This window comes from Kryptolebias marmoratus, linkage group LG14 (assembly GCF_001649575.2).
Source record: "Kryptolebias marmoratus isolate JLee-2015 linkage group LG14, ASM164957v2, whole genome shotgun sequence".
In the NCBI taxonomy this organism is placed as follows: domain Eukaryota; kingdom Metazoa; phylum Chordata; class Actinopteri; order Cyprinodontiformes; family Rivulidae; genus Kryptolebias; species Kryptolebias marmoratus.
Window position 1 is genome coordinate 13,941,437 of NC_051443.1, and position 24,182 is coordinate 13,965,618.

At 42.7% G+C, this 24,182-nt stretch overlaps 1 protein-coding gene across 3 annotated transcripts in view; it reads right to left on the minus strand.

The window, feature by feature from the left end:
- Positions 1-6: 6 nt before the first annotated feature.
- Positions 7-24,182, minus strand: part of ctif (CBP80/20-dependent translation initiation factor) — a 40,788-nt gene continuing 16,612 nt past the window's right edge. The window contains exons 8-14 of one of the 3 annotated variants that reach the window (XM_017407600.3): positions 16,165-16,241; positions 12,475-12,555; positions 9,038-9,596; positions 8,199-8,492; positions 6,451-6,606; positions 1,936-1,989; positions 7-734 (exon numbers count right to left, since the gene is read on the minus strand). In XM_017407600.3, the coding sequence (XP_017263089.1) occupies positions 513-734; positions 1,936-1,989; positions 6,451-6,606; positions 8,199-8,492; positions 9,038-9,596; positions 12,475-12,555; positions 16,165-16,241 (1,443 nt within the window). In that variant the 3' untranslated portion in view covers positions 7-512. Of the gene's footprint in view, positions 735-1,935; positions 1,990-6,450; positions 6,607-8,198; positions 8,493-9,037; positions 9,597-12,429; positions 12,556-16,164; positions 16,242-24,182 lie in introns of all 3 variants that reach the window. The other 2 variants (XM_017407598.3, XM_017407601.3) reach the window with 2 other exon arrangements.

The window sequence follows — 24,182 nt, forward strand, 5'->3', positions numbered from 1 at the left end:
GGGGGTGGGGGTGGGGGTGGGGTGACAGACAGGAGGGTGAAAGACAGGAGGGTGCTTTGGCAAATGAGCACAATGAAGAGACTGACACCGACCACCCTGACCTCCACCCCCTTCTCCCTTTCCTCCTCCATTTATCGTTGAGCACAGATCTCTTTATGGACAGACTGCTTCACCACCTCCCTCCCCCTCCTCCCTCAGCAGCTACAGCTGGTGGAGCTCCCAGCCTGTGTGTGTGGCTGAGGACGCCCCTACTGGTCAAATCACAGTTAATGTTCAAACCCATCTCATGCAGGCCTGCCTTCATGCCTTCATGCCTCGTGGACGTGTGTTTGGTAGCTTGTGTGGTCGCCCATCCTACTGGACTGAAAGTTTAGCTCAAACCGCCGCTCACGGCGTTCCTTTAAGCAGGCGAGGAGTTCTGTAATGTTTGCAGTTCATGATGAGACTTTGGGGCATCAGAAAAGGGGGCTGGGGGGGGGCTCGTCTCCTCCTCCTTCTTCCCCCTGTGGGAACTAGGCAGTCGTGGTGAGCTTTTGGATGGTACGGTTGTAGTATTGGGTGGTGAGTGCCTCCAGGGGGCTCCAGCGGTGTGCGTGCAGCTCGATGACCTCCATGAGCAGAGAGCGGGTCAGCGGGGACTCGGCCGGACAAAGCATCTTGTCCCTGACGGCTGCCAGGAGCTCCGTCATCATCTCGGGGAGCTGCTCTTCCAGGAGACGCCCCGCGCTCTGCAGCTACAAGGAGAGAAAGGACGGGTAAATGTGCGCGTCCTTTACGAGGAGCACGATGTCTGACACCTTGTTGTTGTGGATCCTCTCAGACAGCACAGATTCACACGCCCTCTGGACACGGAGACGTGTTTTTTAACGTCTAGGAACTGTTTGTAATTCGGAGCTCAAACTACCTTTGCTCTTTCTGTGCTGATACCCCAAGGCCTTCCTTCCTCTCTGCTGCTGAAGCATAAAGTTCATTTTAATTTGTTGCTTCCTGTGAACGGGCCTCTACAGGTGATAACGATTCGCTTCAGTGGATCAGTCAGGGCATTCAAGCACACAGACTTCTATACTCTGATAAAAACGAAACATTTAGAAACAGAAACTTGAAAATCCGTTCTTCATGCTGAAACATACTCGATACAAAACCTCACTCATTTCCTGATTTCAGACTCAAATAACCTCCATTTTCTTTTTTTTTATTACCCCAAAAGTGACAGAATAGTACAATAACAACGGTTTGTGTTTAATGGTTGCAAGTGTATAAAAATAAATCAGGCTTGTTTGAAATCCTTCTTAAAAGGGACAGTTCGGATTGTTTAAATGAGGATTTCGCAATCAAGTTATGAACATTAATATCTTACCTGCTGTAGATAGCTCTTTTATTGGCCTCAGTTCGAAGAAATAGTTTAATTCTGACCGGACTGAAGAGCTAATGGCTAGTCCGGGCGGGCCCAAGAATAAAGTGCGCTGCTGTCTTTTTAAAACTCTGATCTTAAAAAGTTTCAGCGGTTCATTCGAACACCATTTAAAAAAAAAAACTTTACACCACTTCTTATTTCACCTTAAATGGTTAACCCAGAAAAAAAGATAAAAAAAAATCAGATATTCCTGCAGGGAGTGCTCCAGGCTGCACCAGAAAATACAGCTGCTACAGCTAGCTGCAGCTGCTGCTTTTTGCACTCACAACAAAAACAGAATTCTATCATGTAAATGTGAAGGTTTAAAAGTGTCCGAATGAACCTGTGTGAACATTTGGAGATTGAAGTCGTTTAAATTTGTTAGTACCTTTACTAACAAATGATACTTTTTGTGTATTTATATCTCTTTGAAATGGTGTTTTAGTAAATGTTTTGTCTTTGTAGGGACCAAATGGACTTTGGGAGGACATGTTTTTGGTTAAGACCTTTAAGTCGTGTGTGTGTTTGTGTGTGGTCCGTACCTCCATGGAGCAACAAAGGATCGCGTCTTCCTTGACATCTGTTGACTCGAGCAGCTACAAGGACAAACAAGAAACACTTGATGACTATACTAGGAGAGCAAGGGGCCACACAAACCAAACTAAAACCGGAAAAAATCTAAATGCAGCGACGAGTAGCTGCGTGAACGAGTAAAGGCCGGGGTGAGTAAACATGAGCAAAAAACGCCAGAAGATGCGAAGTATAAATACACGACAAGCATATTTGGATTAAGACCAAATGGGAAATGTTTGCGATCATTAATCACCTCGCAGGAGAAGAGAGGGACAACCTGATCTCAGCTGGAAACACTTTGATGCATTAACATTTTAAACCTTAAAGACAACAGAGCATCCTTCCAGGCGTGCGTCACACATCGAGGCCTGCTTTATGTGTGCTGTACATACACACACATGAATGCACCGACACACTGTAAACACACTCTGCAGCTGAAGTCAAACAGTAGAGCTGGTAAACACACTCGCTGGCCTTTTTTTAAACCCCCACACTGGCCCCCAAACACATCTGAAACAATACACAAACCATCAGTTTATTGCAGAAATGAATGTGACTAAATTTGTTTTTTTTTTTTTCCCCAAATCCAATGTTGCTTCACTCCTCACTAATCTGTTAACTGAGGAACTGAAGGAAGTGTTGAAAATGGGAAATACAGAGAAAAATCAGCTGTTTAGACGATTTTAGCTACAAAAAAATAAGAAATGTCACTGAGTAAATATATGTGAAATCAACATTAGATTAATGAAGTGATTTATTTTCAGAATTACACAATCAGATGACAAATATTCTGAATGAACGCACAACTTTACAGTCTTACTTCACTTCCACTGCTGTCCTAAAAGCTCAACGTAACGTAAAAAAGTCTAAAAACCTGCTGCGCGTCATCAGCTCAACTCCACGCTTCAAAAATAGATGGAGCCATAAAGGCATAAAAAAATAAACAAAGTTTTAACAAAAATCACAAATAAATGCTCTATAATAGGTGGTGTTATGAACAGTTTGACTGTACATGGTGACTGCATGTTGTCTGTGCAAACGTTTATTGCAGATTTTCAGATGATTAATAAAACAAAAATTCAAGCATCGCATAAAAGGCTTTCATGTAGTCTTTAGTCCACATATTGTGTGCCAAGAAGCCCCACAACTGAACTATTGTGTTGTGACGGTACGTACAGGAAATACAAAAGGTTTGGTGTGGATCGGGTCTGAGTCTCTAGCCTGGTGGTCCTTCAGCCCCTCTGTGTGCTGAGACAGGCGTGGGGACAGAGCGCCTGTTTGATGTGGGCAACACGAGAGAAAGAAAACTGTCTGACGAGCTGGATTAGCTCGTAATGAGGTCCTCGGGGGAGCTGAGGGTGAAGTTTGGCTCAATGCCTTAAGAATGGACCGATCGGTGTTGTCATCAACTTTCCTGCCCGCTGAAGTGGCTATTTCTATTCTGATGTCACCTCACAACGCACGGCTGCTGCTTCGCATAGCTTTCATTTCGGCAGAAAAGAGAGGCCCGCAGAAATAACGGCTTCTATGGATATAGAGAACCAGACTTCTGCAGTGGTGAAGCTCAGCACTTCCTGGGATTTTCCTGTACAGTAAATTCCCTGGGACATTTCATCAAAAATAAAAAAAGTTAAAAAAGGAGCAGCCAGTCATTAGTCTCGCGACAGATTACTCAAACTGAAACCATCCTTCCAGCTGTTGCATGGCAACAACAAGTCTCACTTCAGGATTAGCTCCAGTTGTAGTTACATTATTTATTATCTCATTAGTCCAGCTCTGTCTGCTCACCAAATAAAACCACAAACAAAGCCAACCGAGCGTTCGCAGGACGTTTAAGAACTCAAAGCACCACATGAATTACTTGTGATGCGACATACTTTGTGCAGCGCGCACAAACAAACAACCTGGGAGGCATTTCATTCAACAAAACATGGGATATGTAATAAACTGAGCCGCCTGCCAGCTGCCCTTTAACTCTGCAGGACTTTAAGGCTGAGTAATGATTCACTTGTTTCTAAATCTGAAGCCATTTGACTATATTTTGTTTAAAAATATCCAAATATTTATTTCAAAAATCACATTTTAAATAGTAAGCCCCCGTCTATCATAAAACACAACATTATGTAGTTAGTTAAAATGAATTTCTGGTTTTATTGCAAATAGGTCAAATTGATGCATTTTATGTTTGCTCAACTATAATCCTAATTATAAGAAAATCATTATTGATGTGTAATAATATATGTGAATGTTATTTTTTGATATTAATAGATTTCTATTGCTTTAAAACTTGACTGACCCCCTGGTTACTCTGATGGATACCCCGTCAGATCCACCCACTCACTATTCCTCTACTTCCATTATCCTCAGGAAGATCCGCACATTTCTGATTTATCACTCTTCAATCTACTCGTTTTCAGCCTTCCAGGCTGACTTACTGATGCAGCAACGCCTTACGCAGCCAATCCGTTCCACTACTTTATTGTTCAAACTGATCATTTGTTGCAAAATTGAAAAAATATGGTTAATAAAAATGTAATAAATCTTCCTCTGTGGTCACCACATATGGTAAGTCTTTAGCTAAATGATGTTTTCAGTTTTTGTTTTTTTAAATAAAACATCAGGAAGCCCAGAAAACAAGCAGCAACATAAGTCTTGCTTCACTAATTTTCACTCATTTGAAACATGTAAAAAAATGGCGCTCCTCTAATAAAACACAGCCGATTATTCCCTGATGTAGCTTCAATTATTCAAAGTACCTGTAACCAGTCTTAAACACTATTAAGCAACAGTTTGGGGACAGTGTAAAAGTGTTTGTTTGTGTTGTTGAGACAGTTGTCACCCTGTGCTTTCAAACAGCTTCCAGCGTCTTTATTCCACTTAATTAGAAAAAGGTAAAGAGAACGGTCAGTAAAAAGGCTTGAGCTAAGATCTGATCTCAGTCCTAGTATCTGCTGTCCACCAGAGAACCTCAGCGATGCCCATTAGAAGCTATTTTTACAGCAAATACAGCTTAAGATTATACAGGTTATTTTTTTCCAACGTGGAACAAAAAAAAAAAGACGGGGTTGCGTGGGACAGCTCTACGATCAGACAACCGCGAGTCAAGAAAAGAATCACTGAGATCAGAGCAGCTCCCATTTCTTTTGCAAACATGCAAAGTACCTATGTCCACACGAGTTAGGCTTCCATTTCTTTTTTCGTGCAGGAAAAGGGTGCTGAGGAGCGCTTTTGTCCTGACAGCTCGTGAAACAGGCTCCCCGTCTCACGTGAGTGTTGACTTTAAAGCTACTTTTAGGGTAATATTCAAAACAAAACAAGTAGAATTCTTCTGATCTTATCCTAAAACTTTTTTTTTTTCCCCGTTTGCCGTGATCATTCTTTGGCAAATAAACATTACTACGAACTTATAAGCTGATATGAGGAGACACAAAGCTTATCATTTCTGTTTAGGTTGGGATTCAGATTCCGACGTTCTCAGAGCTTCCACCACATGCACTTTCTTCATTCTGAACAATGAGATGTGTGGGGTGGGTGGGTTAATGTCGAAATTCTGCTGTTACAGCTGTTACCTAATCCTGTTCTGCAGGCTACAACTACAGAGGCGGCTTCAACAAAACAAATCCACACACACACACACACATATATATATGCAGGTGGACGTTTGCATTGTAAACACGCTCGTAGCTCGTAGCTGAATCCTGACAGCCACATAAAACAGAAAGATGAGAGTAAGGATTATAGTTCTGGGAAACAGATCCCTAACAAGCACCGAGGCTTCCAGAACAATATTTTAAATACTTTGATGTGTTCCCACCTGAAGGATTTTTTGACAAAGACATGACACTGCTGATGCTGGGAGGTGGTTGGTGTGTGTGTGTTTGTGCCTGGCTGTGGCACACCTTCCGTCGCGGTCTTTTAACAAGCTGAGATAATGCCCTGGGCATCCCCTCAGACAGGGTGTGGAAGGCAGTCGCTGTGTGTCATTGTTGTTAACGAGACACCGGGTGTGTGTTCAGTGCCAGACTGGCGGAGGTGTGAGAACGGCTGGTAAAACTAACTAATACATGCCTCGGCACCTGCCATTTAATTCTTCATCTCGCTCGAATGACGCATTAGAAAACAGTTTTCTCCACTGGCAGATTTGATCTTATCTGCCTTTCTCTTCTACCCGTCAGGCTGTGAGCGGACTGCTGCTGCGCTAACCGTCAGCGCGACCACAGTCTCCTGCGTTTCCTCCTTCCCACTCGCTCGCTTCTCCTTTCAAGATTCCAGCTGTCGCTCGCCAACTTCTGTAGGGAACTACAGACAGACCTGACTGTCCTGACTGCGCCTCGCTGTGGTGTCTGCAGTCTAGACTACATGTGGTCAAAAACAGGAAACCAGATTGCGAAGACGAGATACGCAAACTGCTGAATGTTGTCATCTGACTGAGGCGAGTGCATCGGGCTGATTGATTGGCTGGCCTCGCGTGGCGGGATACAGACCTCTCGTAAACAAGTGTAGATGGGACACACCAGCACCCTGAACGGGTCACCGGAGCTGCTCCTCATGGTGCCGAAAACCTCGCACAGGAAGGTGATGAAGCCCAGCCACTGCTCCACGTCGGACTGCTGGAGCTCCTCGCGACGGGAGAAGTCCCTCTGTTTACGATGGAGAAACACATACAACCAGAAGAGCATTTTAGTTTGAAGAAAAGGCCTAAATGTTTCAGCACACACGGCTGCGTAAACGTGTTATATAAGTAACCAGCAGGTGCAGCAGAACGGATGTTTAAATGTTCAGAAATTTAAGCACTATCTTCCCTGGCTGGGCCATTTAGTCACTGTTTTAACACCATGGCGATCTTTCTGATGGGAGTTTGGTAGGTGGCACTCATATTGATCTTATGGTACTTCAAGCCAAAAAAAGCTTTAAAAAAATCCACATTAAATAATTTTTTTTCTGTGCCAGAAACGGATCAGAGTGTTCGTTCAGTTTGAGAGTGAGGCCGGTGAACTGTGAGGCTGCTGTGAATGCAGAGGGGTTAATAATGGTTAATGCTTAATGCGCTCTCATAAAGACGTTTTTCGGCTGGTTAAACCGAAACTTTATTAACGCTCGCCGGAGCTGCTTCTCGTATCGTTCCCGAAGCTAAAGTTTTGGGCAAACACGAGCAGCTTATACTCTCACACGGGTTCGACAGAAAACTCATTCCACTGCCAGATCCCTAAAATGTAATATAATGTTATTATCATCGGTGAAAGAAATCACAAGCTCCGCTTTATTGTGCTACACAAACAAAAGCCTTTAACAGGTAAAACGGTGGCGATGTTTAAACAAACAAACCTTAATTACCCTCTTTAACCGGCAGAGCAGCAGTCAAATTAATTGCCCCCATATTGAGATCCAGCGGTCTAATGGCAACATCACTAATGAAGGCCTTCATCAGCCCACTTGTGACATTTAAAAATGTTTTATAGCAGAAAAGCCTAAATGTCAAAGGCAAGTAGGGGGTCCGTGCTGGCTGGGAAGCGAAGATTAAAGTGAGAAATAAAAGGGGAGAAGGAGCCACACAGCTGTGATCCAGGGGAAATAAATGAAAAGTTGACGGGGCTTAAAAGAATCAAGGCTGGGGCTATTAACTGCTTGGTTTGGGATAAAAATGGATTTAGATGGGGGGGAATAAATAATCAGAAATAGTAGGGCAGGTGGTGACAAGAGGTTTTGTTTGCCCGCCTGTCAGGACTGTCTGGCTCTAAGGACGGAGCGAAGGAGTTCAGAGCGGGAGGGAGGAGAACGGGGAGAAGTGGCGAGGCACTGGGCCGTGTTGTAATGGCTGACAGGAGGTGATAAGACATGGAAACATGGGAACAGAGAGCTCATGAGGGACGGGGGAGCTGCCGCGAAGTATGTAACGCCTCAGAGGATGTTCTCATCGAAGGTGCAAGACGGATGGAAGGTGAAGAGGAAGCAGGTCTTCCTGTCCTCAGGGAGCTCAGGTTAGCTATTTTGTCTGCTGACATTTACATCTCACAGCCAGCTGGCCTCCACCTGGAGCTACTTTCTCCTAAAACTGGGGCTTTTTTTTCAAAGAAAGAGTGAAACAAACAAGACTTTTACTTTTAGATGATGTAAATGAAAGGATATTGATTGGTTAAATTGTTTGGTCCTTTTACTCCGCGGTTGACTACACTGACAAAACAAAAAAAAGGCAAAGTTTCAGCCGTGAAACGCAGCTCCGTCGATCTTTCACCTGCAGCATGTTGAGCAGCAGCGATCGAAACGTGGTCCCCTCCACCATGAACAGCGCCATCTTGTCGCAGAGTTTCGCGGCTGTCGCGGCGAAGCTCCGGTCTGAAACGGCCTTGGAGTAGATGGCGCTGACCACCTGAGCCAGGGTCTCCTCGGACCGAGCCGAACACTGCGCCTCCTCCATGAACGAGGCCAGCTGCTGCTCCATGCCGCTGCTGTTGCTCCGCATGAGCAGGTCCACCAGCCGGTCCATGTTCAGCGGCCCCGCCCGGGATTCCTTCACCCGTGCCTCCTCCTGAGGTGAAAGACATGAAGATACTATTACATTTTGACAGTGAGCCTAACCTGGTACGTGACCTGAAAAAGTACACAAATTACAAATAAATCGGTGAACTCTACTCAAGAAGCTTCAACCTCCTAGACGTTTGAAATTCACTGGCATCATTCAGGTTCTGATTATTAATTCCTGCCTCGCTGCCTGTTGGGGGAGCCCTGTGTTGTCAGATCAATCCCTCCTTGGTGGTAATGAGTCAGCTATAGACAGAGGAAGCTAATGGCAGCAACATCAATTTAGCGCCTGCTGGAAAACATCAAAAACGGTTAGGGTAATGGTTCTGGAGTTTCTGCACCTCCTTGATGAGAACACATGCTCCCCTCCAATGTGACTGCTGAACACACGTAATCAAGCCTGACGCTGAGAGATGAGCATGCCCGCATTTCTGTGTAGTAACTTGCTGGGTGTTTGCGTTTGTGAGCATAATAAAAGTAATTATTGAGACATTCAAATCAAATCTGGCTGCCTTAATAGTAACTGACAGGCGCTAAGCAGCTTTCCTGTACCTTGTCTTTTAGTCTCCTCCTGAGCCTCTCCTTTGACGACTGCAGAAGGTTGATTTTTGGCTGCTCCGACTGGCCCTCGCTGCCACTTTGTGGTGGGTTGGGAGGTTCCTCGTTAACCCTCGGATCTTGGAGAGCGTTTGTACTGGGTGCGGAGTCAGCTTTGGGACTCCTGTTGTTACATTCAGGGGGTGGTCTGATGTGCTCGTTGGCCACTCTTACGCTCTCAGTCTGTCTGTCTTTGGTTGTTCTGGGTGGCGCGTCTTTGTCGCCGGTAGTGTTCGTCTGTCCGTGTCCTTGGCCTTTCTGACTGTGGTGCCAACGCCGGTTCTGGCTGTATCCGTGATGATGCGGGGCCCCTCCTTGGCGCTGTCCGTGTCCCCCTTGGTTCAGGCGGGGTGGTCGCCCGGCGTTGTGGGCTTTGTTATTACCCAGTTCTGTTAAATGTAACTCTTGTTGGTTTGGAGACGACTGTTGGGTTTGGTCCCTCTGCTGCTGTGGCGATTGTTGTGTCGGCTGAGGCTGGTTCTTCCCTCCGCCTCCCTGAGGTCGCTGCTGTCTCCTGGAACAAGACAGGGTTTTAGTTAGCATCTTTGTGATACAGCAGCAGCAGCTGCTCAAGCCTTTCTCGTCCTCTCATATTCGACTCAGTGCTGTCTAACAAACATTACAGATTTACTAACCCGACAAACTACCGTCCTCAACGAATTCACCAACAGAACTGCGGAGTCTAAAATCAAAATGCCACTCTGCTTACATTTGGGTGCACAGTGTGTGTGGGTTTTCCTGTCCTGCCTGTAAGGCTGCCAGTCCTCTGACATATGGCTCAAAGGATTAGTCACCTTCACGCCGAGGAGACAACCTATCACCTGCCTCAGCTCGTTAACTCGAACTAACCCACCTAGCACCTGTTACCATCCAATGTTTCTGAGATCAAATTGACCACATACACACTCATCAATTCATGTTATGCTGTAGACTCTAAGTAAATGTAATGTAGAAAAACAAAAAGAGGAAGGCAAATTAAACTTATTCACCAGGACAACAAATAAGGAGCACAGCTGAACTTGTCTGTTTTTCAGTACTTTCTAAAAAAAAAAAAAAAAAGATATATTGGCTTCAACTGCAAATATCAGATCTAACAAGTGACTTTTGTACATGTCCTGTGTCATGCAAAAGTTTGTAAAAGTCTTTAAAGCATGGTAAGAGGAATGTTATAGAGCCTCTTACTCAGTTGCCTAAGGTATCAGACCTTCAGCAGCTTGTTTGAAAAGGCCAGGTGATGCAAAAGTTAAAACTCTTATAAATACGGCCACATGTGTCGATGATCAGCAGCTACAGTACGTGCTCCACGGAGCATCTGTGCTTTACAAAACTGCTTGTTACAAAACAGGACATTGAGATTGTAGCAAAGTGTTTTCCTGACAGCCATTTCCTAAATTCATCATGTGATTAGGTAATATCAGTGAACAACAACCAAAAAAAAAAAAAGGAAATTGAGGTTTGGAAGCAAAAAAAGTGAAATAGATGAAAATAAAGATTAAATCTGAACAAAAGAAAAAGAAAAATGAGACATCTATGCTTGGAGCTTTTTCACTTTTCAGCCTACTTTCTTGTATGAAACAATGAATAAATGTTTTACCTTAAACTTTATACCGTTTGTAAATGAAATCTTTTACTTTTTCCTCAAATTCCAACTAAACAAACAGATATGTGAATAAAATAAGTAAATAAGAAAAAAAAAGGAACAAAATAGACCCAACGGTCAGTTCTCTGAATGAAATAAAACTAGACGGAAACAGTCTAAAAGTCTGTGCTGAGCTGTATCACAGTAAACATGTTAAAATGACTTGATGGTTAAACTTTTTGTGCTCTCAAAGAAATCTAAATAAAAACAATGATCACTTTTGCAACATTATTTCCAGCATTTTAGAGAGTGATGGTACAGAAAAAGGTAAATGAACACCAACACGAGCTAAATGCTTCCCTAAATCCTAAAGAAATCTTAGTTCTGAGCTTGAACTGGCAGTCTGTGGTCGTTCAGAGAGACGGGGTCGCTGGCATCCATTTTAGCACTCATGACTGAAGCAGACTACGAGAAACATCAAGCAGTGTCGGTAATTTTCTGGAAAAAGTGTGCAGAGTGCCTGCTGCTGCTGCTGCTGCCACCGTCTTCCTCCCAGCCGTGAGGACATCCACAGCTGTCTCCTTCCCCTCATCCTCCTTTGTTTTTAAGAGTCTGAAGCTAATAACGTTAGCGTCAGTGCCTGAACTTAGCTCCACTGATATCCCTGTCAGATATTTGTGACGTACGCAGTTTTGCGGCGGCAAGAAATTGCACCATTTGGTATCTATTAAATCTGACATTGTACAGTGTGACACGGGTTGCTATCAAGATTTTATCATGTCGAGCTCGCGCCGTGCGCCGTGTACGAGTCCTTTGTGGCTTCTGCTGGGCACACAGCACCGGTCTTAAACAATTTTCTGTCATTTCTTTTTGTACCTAAAGTACCAAAGGTATTGTGACTACCTGCCCTTTATGTAAATATATCAATTTGGAGGTAGCTAATGAATGTGTTATTTACAAAAACAGCTTATTTGTTGAAAGCTAAAATCACATCAGACTAATTATATTCTAATTAAACCCAACTGATCTGTTTAAAAAGGTATAATTGCTCAATCTATCCATATTTATACTGTCATATCATAGGGGAGAAGTACAGATTACTAACATTTAGCATACTTACCTGCGCTCCAGTTGTTTTGTGTGTTTTTTTTTTACATCATCAAGAAGTAAAACCTGTCTCACAGAAACTGACAGACTGGTCAAACTTTGATTTGGACTATAGAGTAATAGTTTTTATTTTACTAAGGTACAGATTGCCCAGACCTAAGAATCGTGACACGTCTCTCTGATAAATCCGTCTCCACGTTTGCTCTTAGTTTAATGTTCGCTCGGCTGAATCAGTCTCAGGGATGTGGCGGTGAGAGGGAGACAATAATAAAGTGTTAATCATAGCTAATGACTGTGAGCTCTGCAGGGGATTGAGTGTTGACCGTCCATCACTCAAGTTACTGTTTGGGAGATGTCTGTATTTTAAAGTAATGACTGATGAAATTTCATCTCGTTACTAAGAAACAGAACCCACTCGGGCGCGAGTAACCATCTAATCAAGTGAGACGTGACTTTTTTTTTTTTTTGGGGGGGGGGGGTGGTTTGATAACTACAAGCTATTAATTAGGTCTATATCAGTGTTGGATGTTGCATGATTGCTTTAAAAATATCCCCATTTCCACCATTTTTCTTCTTCTGAGCCTTTCAAATGTTTGATTTGATACCCGAGCTGAATTTGTGATGTCTTGTTGTGAAGAAGAAATCAAATGCAGCTGCTTACAGTTTTGTATCCGGCTCGGTTTGCGTTGCTTCTGTTGTCACCGACCTGGCTGAGACTTGTCGTTTCCCCTCCGGGCCAGAAGGCACGCGTATGGTTAAATGGTCTCGGATGATCTGATCAAATGGTCTACAGGCAGGAAAGATGCGTGTGCCGAAATGCAGGTCGTTGGAAGAATCGAGGGAGAAAATTCAGGACAGGCGAGGTAGATGAAGGAAGGAGTAAAGGGGTAGGACGTTTGGTTTAAAAGGCAGAATTTTTATAGATGACAAAGAGGAGAAAATAAGAAATAACAGGAAAAAAGCAAGCAAAAAAGGGGGGGAAAAAAACTACAGGTTGGTAAAATCATACAAAACAACACACACAAAAAAACAACTAAAGGAAGTCTAAAAGAATGCTACAGTGACAAAGAAAGGTGAAATTAAAGGGCAGATATGATCACGGGAGAGGCCGGGGTGAGAATGATCAATTAGGACGTTTGCTGCGAACCAGTGGAGAGTTTATGGGGCTGATGGCTGACCCAGACAAAAAAGAATTGATTGACCTGAGGGGAGAGAAGGCTGCAGGCCAGACAGTCGATACGCTGGCCGGAGCTTTTCGCAGGCCACAACACGCTGACTTAATGCACTGTGGGGAGAGACGGCTTTCCACTGCCTGACTGAGCATCTGCATTAATAAACCCCGAAAAAAAAAAAACGCGCGTGTGCATTCATTCGTACGGATCGGTCCGAATGTCTCCTGGCGATCGCTGTCAGAAGCTGTCTGCAGAAGAGCTGACGCAGGCGGACGTTAAACAGCTGTAATGGGACGAGATTAAAGGGATCGTTCAGATCTTCTGAAATAGGATCCATTGGAAAGGCTGCAAACATCTTGCCTAAATGACCAGATTGACAAGCTAACAGCTGAGGTAACTGCTGCCATCTTTAAACAACCCCAAACTCAAGAATTCCAGCGTGGGTCATGCAAATGCTACTTTATAAAACATCACACCAACAGTAGTTTAATATTACACAGTTATTCTGAAGCTAACTGCTGCCATTTTTTGCGCTTCTTATTACCACAAAAAAATTGATGGGGTTGTAAAGACAACTGAAAAAACTGAGATCAGAAATGTTTAAAGACAGCAGTAGTCCACTTTGGCCTACCCATTAGCTTGTCAGTCCTCTCAGAATTAAGCCATTTTTCCAAACTGAGGTCATTCAAAGAGCCATCTACAACAGGTAAGACATTAACTGAACATCACTTTAAAAGATCTGGACTGACACTTTAAACATAAACCAAATGTTGTAATTTAAAAATCAGCTGACACTTATTTCTAAGAAAATAAACTGTAAAACATACTAATTTTAAACATATCATCTGTGTTTGAACGGTTTTGTAAAATAACAGATTTACTACCGTGGTGAAGATTTGAAGTGATGACTGTGATGATGGGAACTGTACGTAACGTTTAGTAAAACATATATAACAGCCGAGACTGCCCTGCTGCTGGTTACAATGTTCCGAAAGGGGCTGAGGTTACGCCGCTGGAATGATGAATGAACATCGAGCCGACTTACATCCTGAAAGAAGCTACAAGCCAGACATTAATCATCACGTCCAGAACTTTCACAATAATAAGACGAAGCCAAGAGCAGGGTGCAGAAACGGCCGTCTTCAGGCAACTGTACGCACAACTTGTTGAGTCTTTGCAAAAAGGTCCGGCTAAACCTGGGGTGGGGGATCGTGTGCATGAAAATAAGTAGCCCGGGCTGCTTTTGGCTTGAGGACGTTCATTCAGTCCAACTATGACTAAGATTTATGACAAAAATAAAAAAAAAAAGAGTCAGGCGCCTGTGCAGCTTCATACAGACGTAAAAGAATGCACATCTAACTTTGTGAGCGTTTGAATGAAGTTCATTTCAAGTTTATTTCAAGAATTGAGCCTTTCAGCCTGCTATTGTCTCTTACCTGAGCTCATAAATACAAAGACAATTTATTCTCATCATGCAGGTGAGCATTTCACCTCTCAGTTGCTGCTAATGATCATTTTTCAACCAAGCAGGCAGCAGATCGGTGCTGAAAGTATCGTGTCTGTTGCGAACAACGTGCATTTCTTGTAAGAAAAACAAAAGTCTGAGACCCCCCCCCCTCATCTCGACAACCAGAGAAGACTTAAAAAGGTGTGAAGGAGGAGAGAAAGCGCTCCTTCCCCGTCCTTCTGCTGCTTTAAAGCAGAAAGCAGTAAGCAGCACATTCCAGTAAATCACAACTAATTTCAGCCCCGCTTGACGTGCCTGCTAAAGTAGAAACACATGCACTGCCTCCCCTTCCTTTTCCATGCTGCTGCAGCCAGCCTACACTTTCCCTTCACTCAGTCTCCCGGTCCCCCCCCCCCTCTGCTCCTCCTTCGGCTGCTTTGTTCGGCACGACGCTCGTGCTCCGAACACGCAAACTGATCGATACTTCCATGTTCCGTCAGGTTCAGCTTTCACGTTTTTTTTTTTCTTTGTCCCTGTTGTGTAAAAGTAAAAGTGTTACACAACAGGAAAAAAAAAAAACTGGCTCAGTTGTGATGTTTTCTGTTGTTTCTCATTACTGCCTCGGAGCTACTGGTTGTGCTCTGTTGGCAAACATGAAATAAAGCCCACGGCGCGTCGGACAGATGAATCCAGCGAACGCGTTTGATGAACACGAATTTTAGGCTTCGTACAAATTATTACGGAGTGATGAAAGCCGGCTGCCAGTTGGTAATTGTTCACTGAACCTCCTGTTCAAAGCAAGATTTTTATGCAGAGCTCCTTTGTGGGTAGCCGTCATTAACCTAAAGGAACAGTTCGGATAGTTTTAAGCGGGGTTCTGTAAAAGTGGTACGAACATTTGTAATCTGATTCTGGGCCGTATGTTTTTGTCGTCTGATCGTTCTCCTTATCAGGATTTCAGGTAATAACTTAAAAATCAGTTTGAGCCTCGGAAATTATGGTGGGAAAAGTCAAGCAGGGCAGAAATGGCACGCCGCTGACTGTGATGTCAGTGAAGTGCGCTGCTGAGAACCTCTCCGCTCGGTGTTAAATATCAATCAAACTTTCTCTTTAGAACAATAACAAAAGCAAATGATTTTTGTCTCTCTGCCTGCGCCCCATTGTCCAGGAAGCACAGCAGCTCCGAGGAGATGTAATTACTCTTTGCGCTTAAAAAAAAACTAAAAAAAAAACAGGAATGAAAGCACTTTTATCCGTTTTGGTTTCGATACAGTTTCCTCTTTTTATATAAAACCACAAATACAACCAAAATATTTTCCTCCTTTTGCTCGTCTCTTAGCAACTGAAGAACGGTTTTCCAGTGACATCAGCGCAGGGAGTGAGAGATTTATTTTCCTCCTTCTCTCTTCAGAGCCGAGTTCCAGTGAAGTCAGACTTTTGGTGAAATTAGATTTTACAGAATATACAATCAAAGTGGATGTGGACTCTTGGAGCAGGTTAAATGTAGCCAATAAATGGATCCTCAGAAAACAAGCTGGGCTGAACGGTGTAGACTAACACAAGAAAAACCATTAAAAAAAAAAATGTTCGAGGACCTAAAATTTCTTTTTACTGTTTTCCTTTTTTGTGTCTGCAGCGACATGGGGAGCCTACATTCTGCCTCGGCTGTGGAGAAATGTTCCGGACTGACAACACACACCAAGATTTTACATTTTTCTGCATGTGAGGTAGGTCTCTGCATTGTGTGTGTGTGTGTGGGGCTGATGTGTATCGTTACCGTCGGTCATTCCGCCTGCGTCGGAAGAGCTTTTTGGTGTGAGCGATCTCAGCCTCATTAGGAAGAGGTGGGAAGACCTGCAAGAGACAAATCAATGCTGTCAACCTGGGACCTTTGAATCACTCTGTGGGGACATGTCCATTTGAACAAGCTTGTTTATGACCATGAATATTACAACATGTTTACACCCCAAGCCAAGTGCGCTTTAAGAGGTGTTTTTGCAACTCGCTCTGTGAATGCAATTCCATGTGTAAAAGACATCAAACCTTGCGTTTCCTTCCAAATTCTCATTGCACTTTAACCACAATTATTCCCACGGTAACAACTGGCCCATACTTTGGCTGCGAATTCATAATTATTATCATTTAACAGAACTGGACTGACAGGTGAGATTAGAATGACTCCCTCATTTCCTGCTCTGTAATATACTCAATAATGAGTTGTTAATTGAACTCATAAAACCCTGCCCTTATTGCGCTCGCAGGGTGATCGTTTCCTCACCTGTAAAACAAAACAAACGGAACCCTAAGATCGCCGATCGGAAAACAACGCGCGCGCTCCGGCGCAGTTTGGGATTCGACACGTAGGAAACAGAGCAACAATTGAAGGAAGCTTGACTGAATGGATTCGAATCATCCATTCAAGCTTTAAAACGCCAACGATGAGCTTCTCACAGGATTTACTAAAAGACTGAAAGAAGGCGAGAAAGTACAAGTGGGGGAAAAAGGAAAAAGAAGTGAAATTTGCCCATTTTTTCCTCTCTGTTTAGGAAACACTGCACACAGGTGAACTTACAGAGATCTTATTGTTAGAGAGGAAGTAATAGATCATCGTTAGAGTTCAGTTTAGTTGTACCTGTATGCTTTATCTTATATTACTGTAGTTATTCTTCGCTGGCAAGCAGCAAGAGCATTAGAAATGATGATGGAGTACAGTCTGCTGGACGTTGCCCCTCACTTTTACATTTCACCTCTTCTGAGATGGAAACAAGGACTCTGTCATCCATAAAACATCAGCCCTGTCAGTCAAACGGCACACTTTCCCTTCGCTCATCATCGCCATGTGCTGTTGCCATGGTTACGCGCGGCCCAGGAGCAGTGCTGCTGAGTAAACATGCAGCGTGCGAAGACGGACGGCGTCGTTGAGGAGGACGGCTGCATAAATGAGCCGCACTATGAGCAGCTGTGCACACACCGTAGTGTGTCCAAGACGCGATCCGTGGGTGACTTACGGGGGGTGGGGGGGTGGGACGCGTCAAGCCGCTCCGGCAGCCGGTAAAGTCAGACGACGTTAATGTCGTCGCTTTTTTTTTTTTTCCTGTACTGGCAGCTGCCCGCTAAGACAAGGAAAGTCAAAAAAGTTCACTGACCACAGTCTCTAGGAATCAGTCTTTGTAGTGTTCAACACTAACAGCTAAATTATCAATCGCTCTTTTAATTTGGTGCCAACTTTTCACTGCAAAACGGAAATTACTCCACAAAGAGTGGAACCAGTCGCATTGATAGGTGTTCTTGTGGCATCAAAAAACAGGAAATATATTGTTACATGATTAGTAGTAGTACTTTTCCTTTACTCACACAGTTACTCATAAACAACACAAACAGTCCTAAATAAAGAACTATGAAATAACTTCTTGGCTTGCAAAAGCTGCATAAATACAGATTTATTTTTTTTACACAATAATAGAAACTGTAACAAAATAAATATTCCACAAATAAGCAGGAATTAACAGAGCTTTAACTTGTAGGAAAATTTTCCACAACTGCCACGTATAACATAAAAATATGTAGCAGGCTAATTAAAGTTAAAGTATTCAGCATCAAGACTTTGTGTGTGTCAACAAACTCAACAAAGCCCCACATTCAGAAGAAGCCACACTTTGCTGAAGTGATTTTGCTTTTCCATCATGAAATCTGAGGCGTTTCCTTCTTTTTTTAACGTTTTATTCAATGTGTTGTGCAGACAAGAGATCAGCATCAAAACGCTGTTCATCATTTTATTAGATCCATAGTGCAGCCATACTTTAAAATGAATCACCTAAGGAGGCAAAAGAAAAAAAAAAAAATATATATACATAATACATACATAAAAGTGTGTTTAATTGCCTTTTCTTGGCTTTTTTGTTTGCATCTGTTGGAATATAAGAGGCTTCTCAAGTTTTTAACACATGACAATAAAATTGTATCTTAATGGTAATTACAGTATTTAAAGCAACCAACGATTTTAGGTTTGTAAACTATGAACAGTCTAGTTCCTGTTTATGATCAAATAAAATGGCAAAAAGACAAAAAGACATGACCTGTTAAAGTTCGCAGTCCACAAAGATTATTCCATGGGTTTTGAATCGTTTCAGCTCCATTCAGACAGTTAATTATCATTTACATTTTGGGTTTATTTTAGCATAAACCCATGCATGAGGTTTTGGGGCATTTTGTTGTCTAAATCTACCAAACTTTGAGGCAGAACTTCTACAAAACCTGAAGGACGGACCAGTTTAATAAAGATAACTTTAGTTTATTTTCAGCAAGTAGAATGGTTTGATTTAGAGTAAAAAAAAAAAAAAGAAAAACAAAACCTTTATATTTGATGTTCCAGCCTAATTTTCACAAACAGAAAAAAACAATGTTTGGATTTTGATCCATTGTTGAAACGCAGACAACTTTGCACAAGCACAAAGATCTAAAGTACTTAAATTATATAACATTTTCTGAGCTCTTTGCCTCATGTCTGCACACAACAATCAGAACGACAGGGTTCAGTAGTAGCAGAGGGAAAAACAAGACAAAAGAGAACGAGAAACGAAAACGTTCAACTACTTTCCTTCAAGGATGTCATTACCTATAAATCTACTTTAAATGGTAATCAAATGACAGCACACACACACACACACACACACACGCACACACACACACCCTTTTTCCATTGTCTTGCTGATATCGCTTTACTTCACTCAAACTTTTTTATTGATTAAAATTTTTGTTGTTTTCCTGACACCTGTGTCCTGAGAGCTGGTCTTCTGCAGGTAGCAGTGAGCTCCGTTCTGCCCTGGTCCCCAGCCAGAAGACCTCTCACCTCCACTCGGGCGGTGCGGCCAATGTGGACGTGACAAAGACGGTGAGGGGTGGAGGGGGTGGAGGGGGTGCAGGAGAGACGGCTGGAAATGTGTGTGGGAGAGCGGCAGATAGCTGACAGAGATAGGCAGACATTTTGTCAGCGGAAGTTGATATTATCTCGCAAAGGAAAGACATTAAAGAAGAAATGCCCGTTTATATCATTTGAGCTTCGACTTAAGTAGAATTTCGACTAAATCTGAGACATTTTGAAACTTAGGAGTAAGATTGTTGTTAAGTATTTTTTTCTTTTAAATCAAGTTTGAGTAATCGATAAAAAAATTATTCTTTAGAGAGTGAAGCACTGCACATTAGTATCAGTTTTACTCTGTAAAGCTAGAAAGTGGTTTTATGCAACAACAGCAGCGGAGTTGATGTGTTCACACACGAGCATCTCACGGCCCGCGAGCCAGACCCGGCCCGTCAGCTGTCTCCATCCGGCCCGCGGGAGGTCGATGAGAAGTCAGAGATCTAATAGAATTCCTTCAGCGTGCCTCGGCTGGTATTTTTGAAGCAGCTTTCGCAGCGCTTTTGTTTTGGAGGCCGGTGGGTGTTTACTGTGTTCAGTAGCGAAGCAGGGAGCTCAGTTTGTGGAGAACACAGACTGTTTTTAAGGTTTGTAAATTAAATCAGCTCCATCAGACTAAACACAGAGAGAAACACAAAGCAGGCACATCAGGCGCTTTGTAGAAGCCTTTTTTTTTTAAAACACAGATTTACACATCCAGGAATGGCAAAATGAAGACTAGAGTTGTAATTTTTAACAAAACAGCGACAAACACTGAGCTGTTTTCTGATGGGGAGTTTAGAAGCGTGTTTGGAGGACTCTGGTGTGTAAATCCAGACACAGACAATCACCTGGAACCTGTCGATTTCATCTAACTCAGGTTTGAAACATGACTTCCCTGCTCTTGTTCAAACTGAACAAAATTAGATTTATTTCATCGGAGAAAAAGAAACACAAAAAAACAGCTATTTCATGTTGTTAGTAAGATGCTGGTGTTTAAATTGTGACGAACACAAAGATTTTTCTGTAATATGTTTGTAAATCTTCATTATTATTATTATATGACTGGTTCAGACTTTTATTGCCCAGTTCTAATGTCTACTATTATTGCCAAACAAACATATTTAGCGTTAATTATAAAAGGTATATTTGGCAGAAGTGAGTTTGGCCTGTTGGTTTGTTCCTCCACCTCAGTCCCAGTTCCACTCCTGCACTAGTTCATCATGTCTTGTTGTTCTAGCAGAATTAAGGGGTAAATGGTATGATAAATTAAATAAAAGTGGCTTACCTGAAAAAGCAAGTTTGTTTGTTTAAAGCAATCATTTTTAAGGGAGAAGTGAAATAAAAACAGGAGCTGTGCTTTTGCTGTGTGATATATTTAGAGCCAGTGATTAAAATCTTAGCTAAAAAAAATAGTTTTCCCTTTCATCCTTGGCCCCGTTTGGACTAGCCATTAGCTCGTCAGTCCAATCAGAACTAATCTACTGAGGCCAATCAAGGACAACATGCAAGATATTCATTGTTCATCAAATTCCACTTCAAAATATTTAAATGATCACTTTAAGATTCATGAAAACTGAATTTGAATATCTTTTTTTTAATCTGTGGACACTGATGGGGTTCTATGTAGGCCTAAAACAACAGAAGACATATTTGACATCTACCTATAAGTCATCTAATGACCAAAAACTCTTTTTTGGTTTCATTTCCAACCCAAGCCAAGGTGTGGTTTTGTTGGAGTGTTATATAACGTGCCAGGGTGCAGCTAGATGAAGACTGAAAGAAACAGCATTTAGCTTTCAAAAGGCTGAGCAAACAAGTTTCTCCTGATAGTGTCTAAAATGATTCCTACTCTTTTTGTTTTTTTTCACGGGATGTGTCGTTAGGGTCAAGACTCGGATCCCATTGTTGATCCGTTCGCAACAATGACACCCCTTCAGTGCGTTAGAGGTTCCAGCGGCGGGGAAGGAAAGAAGGGAAATGAGAAAAGCTACCGGGGATGGAAACGTGAAAAATAGCAACGGAGAATAAAAACGATTACAGAACTTTTTTCTTGCAATAGCAGAAAAAAAAGTGAAGTGTGCGCTTTTCCCGTGGCTTCTGGCGTGTAACAATCGCGGTGCGATGCTCAGTCGGTCCATTGTTTCTCTCCGTGTATTTATGTTGCGGGGGGCGTGAGCCAAAAGCAATAAATTTAAAGCTACCCCAGGGGTGGCATTACAGCACAGGTTGTTGAGAGCAGAGGAGAGAGCGGGAGCAGGAATGACTAGAAGAGCAACTGCGAATACAAGATAGCGAGCACGTACGAGAAAATACAGCGAGGGAGCAGAAAGGCAGAAAGGCAGTCGTTGATATCAAGCCAGAATAAATAATGCTCCCGTCTGCGTCTATAAAGAGACTAGATGTAGCCTTTCTTACTGGCTGGGAAATACAGCACAGAGATAAAAACGCTTTAATTTATTAGGCGCAGGTATGAAACGACTTGTTAAAACACAAATTAAAGCCAAGGCTTTCTTTTTAGTCAGACTAATTGAAACCAGACCGCATGCTGACACAAAGCATGAGATGAGCAGAGGATGTTATGACTGAAGTCTGTATGAAGCCTGCTGCAGCAGCAATGCTTACTTTTCTATACGGCACTGCAGGACTTTCAATGTTTTTCACCGTTTGACACGTTAAGCTCACGGCGGCTCCATTTCCTGTTGCCACACCACCAAGTCCTCGGATGTACCCGTCCATCCGTCGGCATCTCCGGCCTCCGGTTGCTTATTAACCAAGACACCGACATCGGGACCTCGAGTCTTAGCTTCTTATCACAGATCACCTGCTGAATCTGACTGCGAGAGCTCTAAAGCTCCTCTGGTTGTGCTTTGGGCAGGCACCAGCTGCAGACTCTAGATATAAGCAAGGACTCATTTACAGATCATAAAAAACGAGCCACATTTGGATTTGCTGCCTTTTTCCCTTTAAACATATATATGTTACGTACCTTTGATTCGTCAAAATTAAATCAGTAAATCAGCACCGCCTGGTTCTTTGTTACAATGTTATCTGATTTGACGATGGTCATATTGATTCAAATACTCCTAAATATAATAAACAGCAAAACTGTCACCTAACATACTCTAGTGCTGCTCAGAAATACTAAAATACTTTTGTTTTTTTTTAAACTCAATGCTTTTTGAGACTGCAAAGGAAAAAAAACTGACTTAACCCAATTGCAACAAAAAGCAACTTTTTTATAAATAAGTATTTTTAGCACCAAGTTCCTTGTTTGGATATTATGCAGTGAGGCAATAATAACGTTCAACCACCGAACATGGGGTGCCTGCTCAACAAAATGCTTCTTACGTGTTTGACTTTTTGTTTTCCTAAACTAACTAATTAATAAATATGAAATGTCTTTGCATGCTGGATCAGTCTTTGGAGCTTGGACTGGACGTGCTGTAAAGTTGTACATACATGGGAATCCTATTTATCTGGGTGTGATTACCATAGATGAGCTGTTTTTACAATTCAGCAGTACATTGTCCAGACTTCCTTCCAAGGTTCTGGATATAGAATTTCTGAAAATGAACCACTTGTTTTTGCAGAGCTTACCATGTCAACCTAACAGTGATTAGTTTAGAAATCTATTTACATAAACCTGGTGGGGAAATAAGGGGGGGATTTGTATGAAATACACATGGATTTGTGAAGCTGTTGTAGCTTAGATGAGCCGTGGTTTGCAGTGAGTGTTGAGTGTTTGGGGCTTTATCTCTTAACAGTTGAGTCTTTTTTGTTTTGGAGGATAAGTTTTAGCAAGAGGACAAGCTCTGTTCTTATGCAGGTATGGGCACATCAGTATTGTTTTAAAGCATATTTGGAAAAGTTCCACATTTCTTTTTTTTAAAAGGAGAAAAAATAGAGTCTGATTTCACAAATCCAGTAAAACCACTGGTTTATGTTGCTTTCTTTCCTGTATATTTACATAATCCGACTTTTACTAATCAGCTATTACTAAATACTTCTGTGCAACTCGTGAGACACTTCCCCTGAGGTATCCTGCTTACATGCATGTACTCAGGTCTGCAGAGTTTCTCTCAGGCACGGAGCCCACAGAAGAACAATGCGGCGTGGTGATTAGGCCAGTATGTGAGCGGTTAATAAAGTGTAGGAGCCAATAAGTAGCAGAAGCAGGGACAATAGCAGGAAGCAGCAACAAGGAGGGGGCTACTGGTTACCATGACCCCCTGGGTTTTCTTCTGCTGCCTACCAGAGTTTGAAGGATGGAAGGGAGGAGTGAAGGACAGCACAAGGAGAAGAGGGAGGAGGGCAGAGCGTAACGTTAGTGGTGATGGTCAGAAGAGAGCAGGAAAAAGGAAACAGCAGATAGGAAAAAGAAAAGCTCCACAAGGTACCAAACTGTAGAAAAAGGCATGACGGTGACAGATTTACGTGAGTTTGACCATACGGGGACTGTAAATGTTTAAAAGTGCTCTGAGCATAATTATCCAGGTTCCAGACAAACTGACAGCTGACAGACAAGACCACCAAAACACCCCCCCCCCAGTGTCGCTTCCCAACCGAAGTCCTGCTCTGCAGCACGTACACTCCCAGACAGAGGGGCCAACCAGTCTGTTATATCTCAGCCCTAGCCTCCTGCTTTGTTCCCCAGTCGCATGGCTTTGTTCACACACCAGGGACCGGATATTTCCTCAGAGACTAGCCACTTTCTCCTTTTCCTTCTCCTCCAAGTCTCGCTCTATCCTTCTGCTCCATCCCCTGGTGCCCTCCGTTTTTTTCATGGCATATTGAATAATGTCTCACTGGCTGCATGAAACCAAAACACTGAAGGAATCAGTCCAAATTTGGCTTTCTTAGCCGAGCGTTATGACTATTATCTCTCACATAAGTCCTTG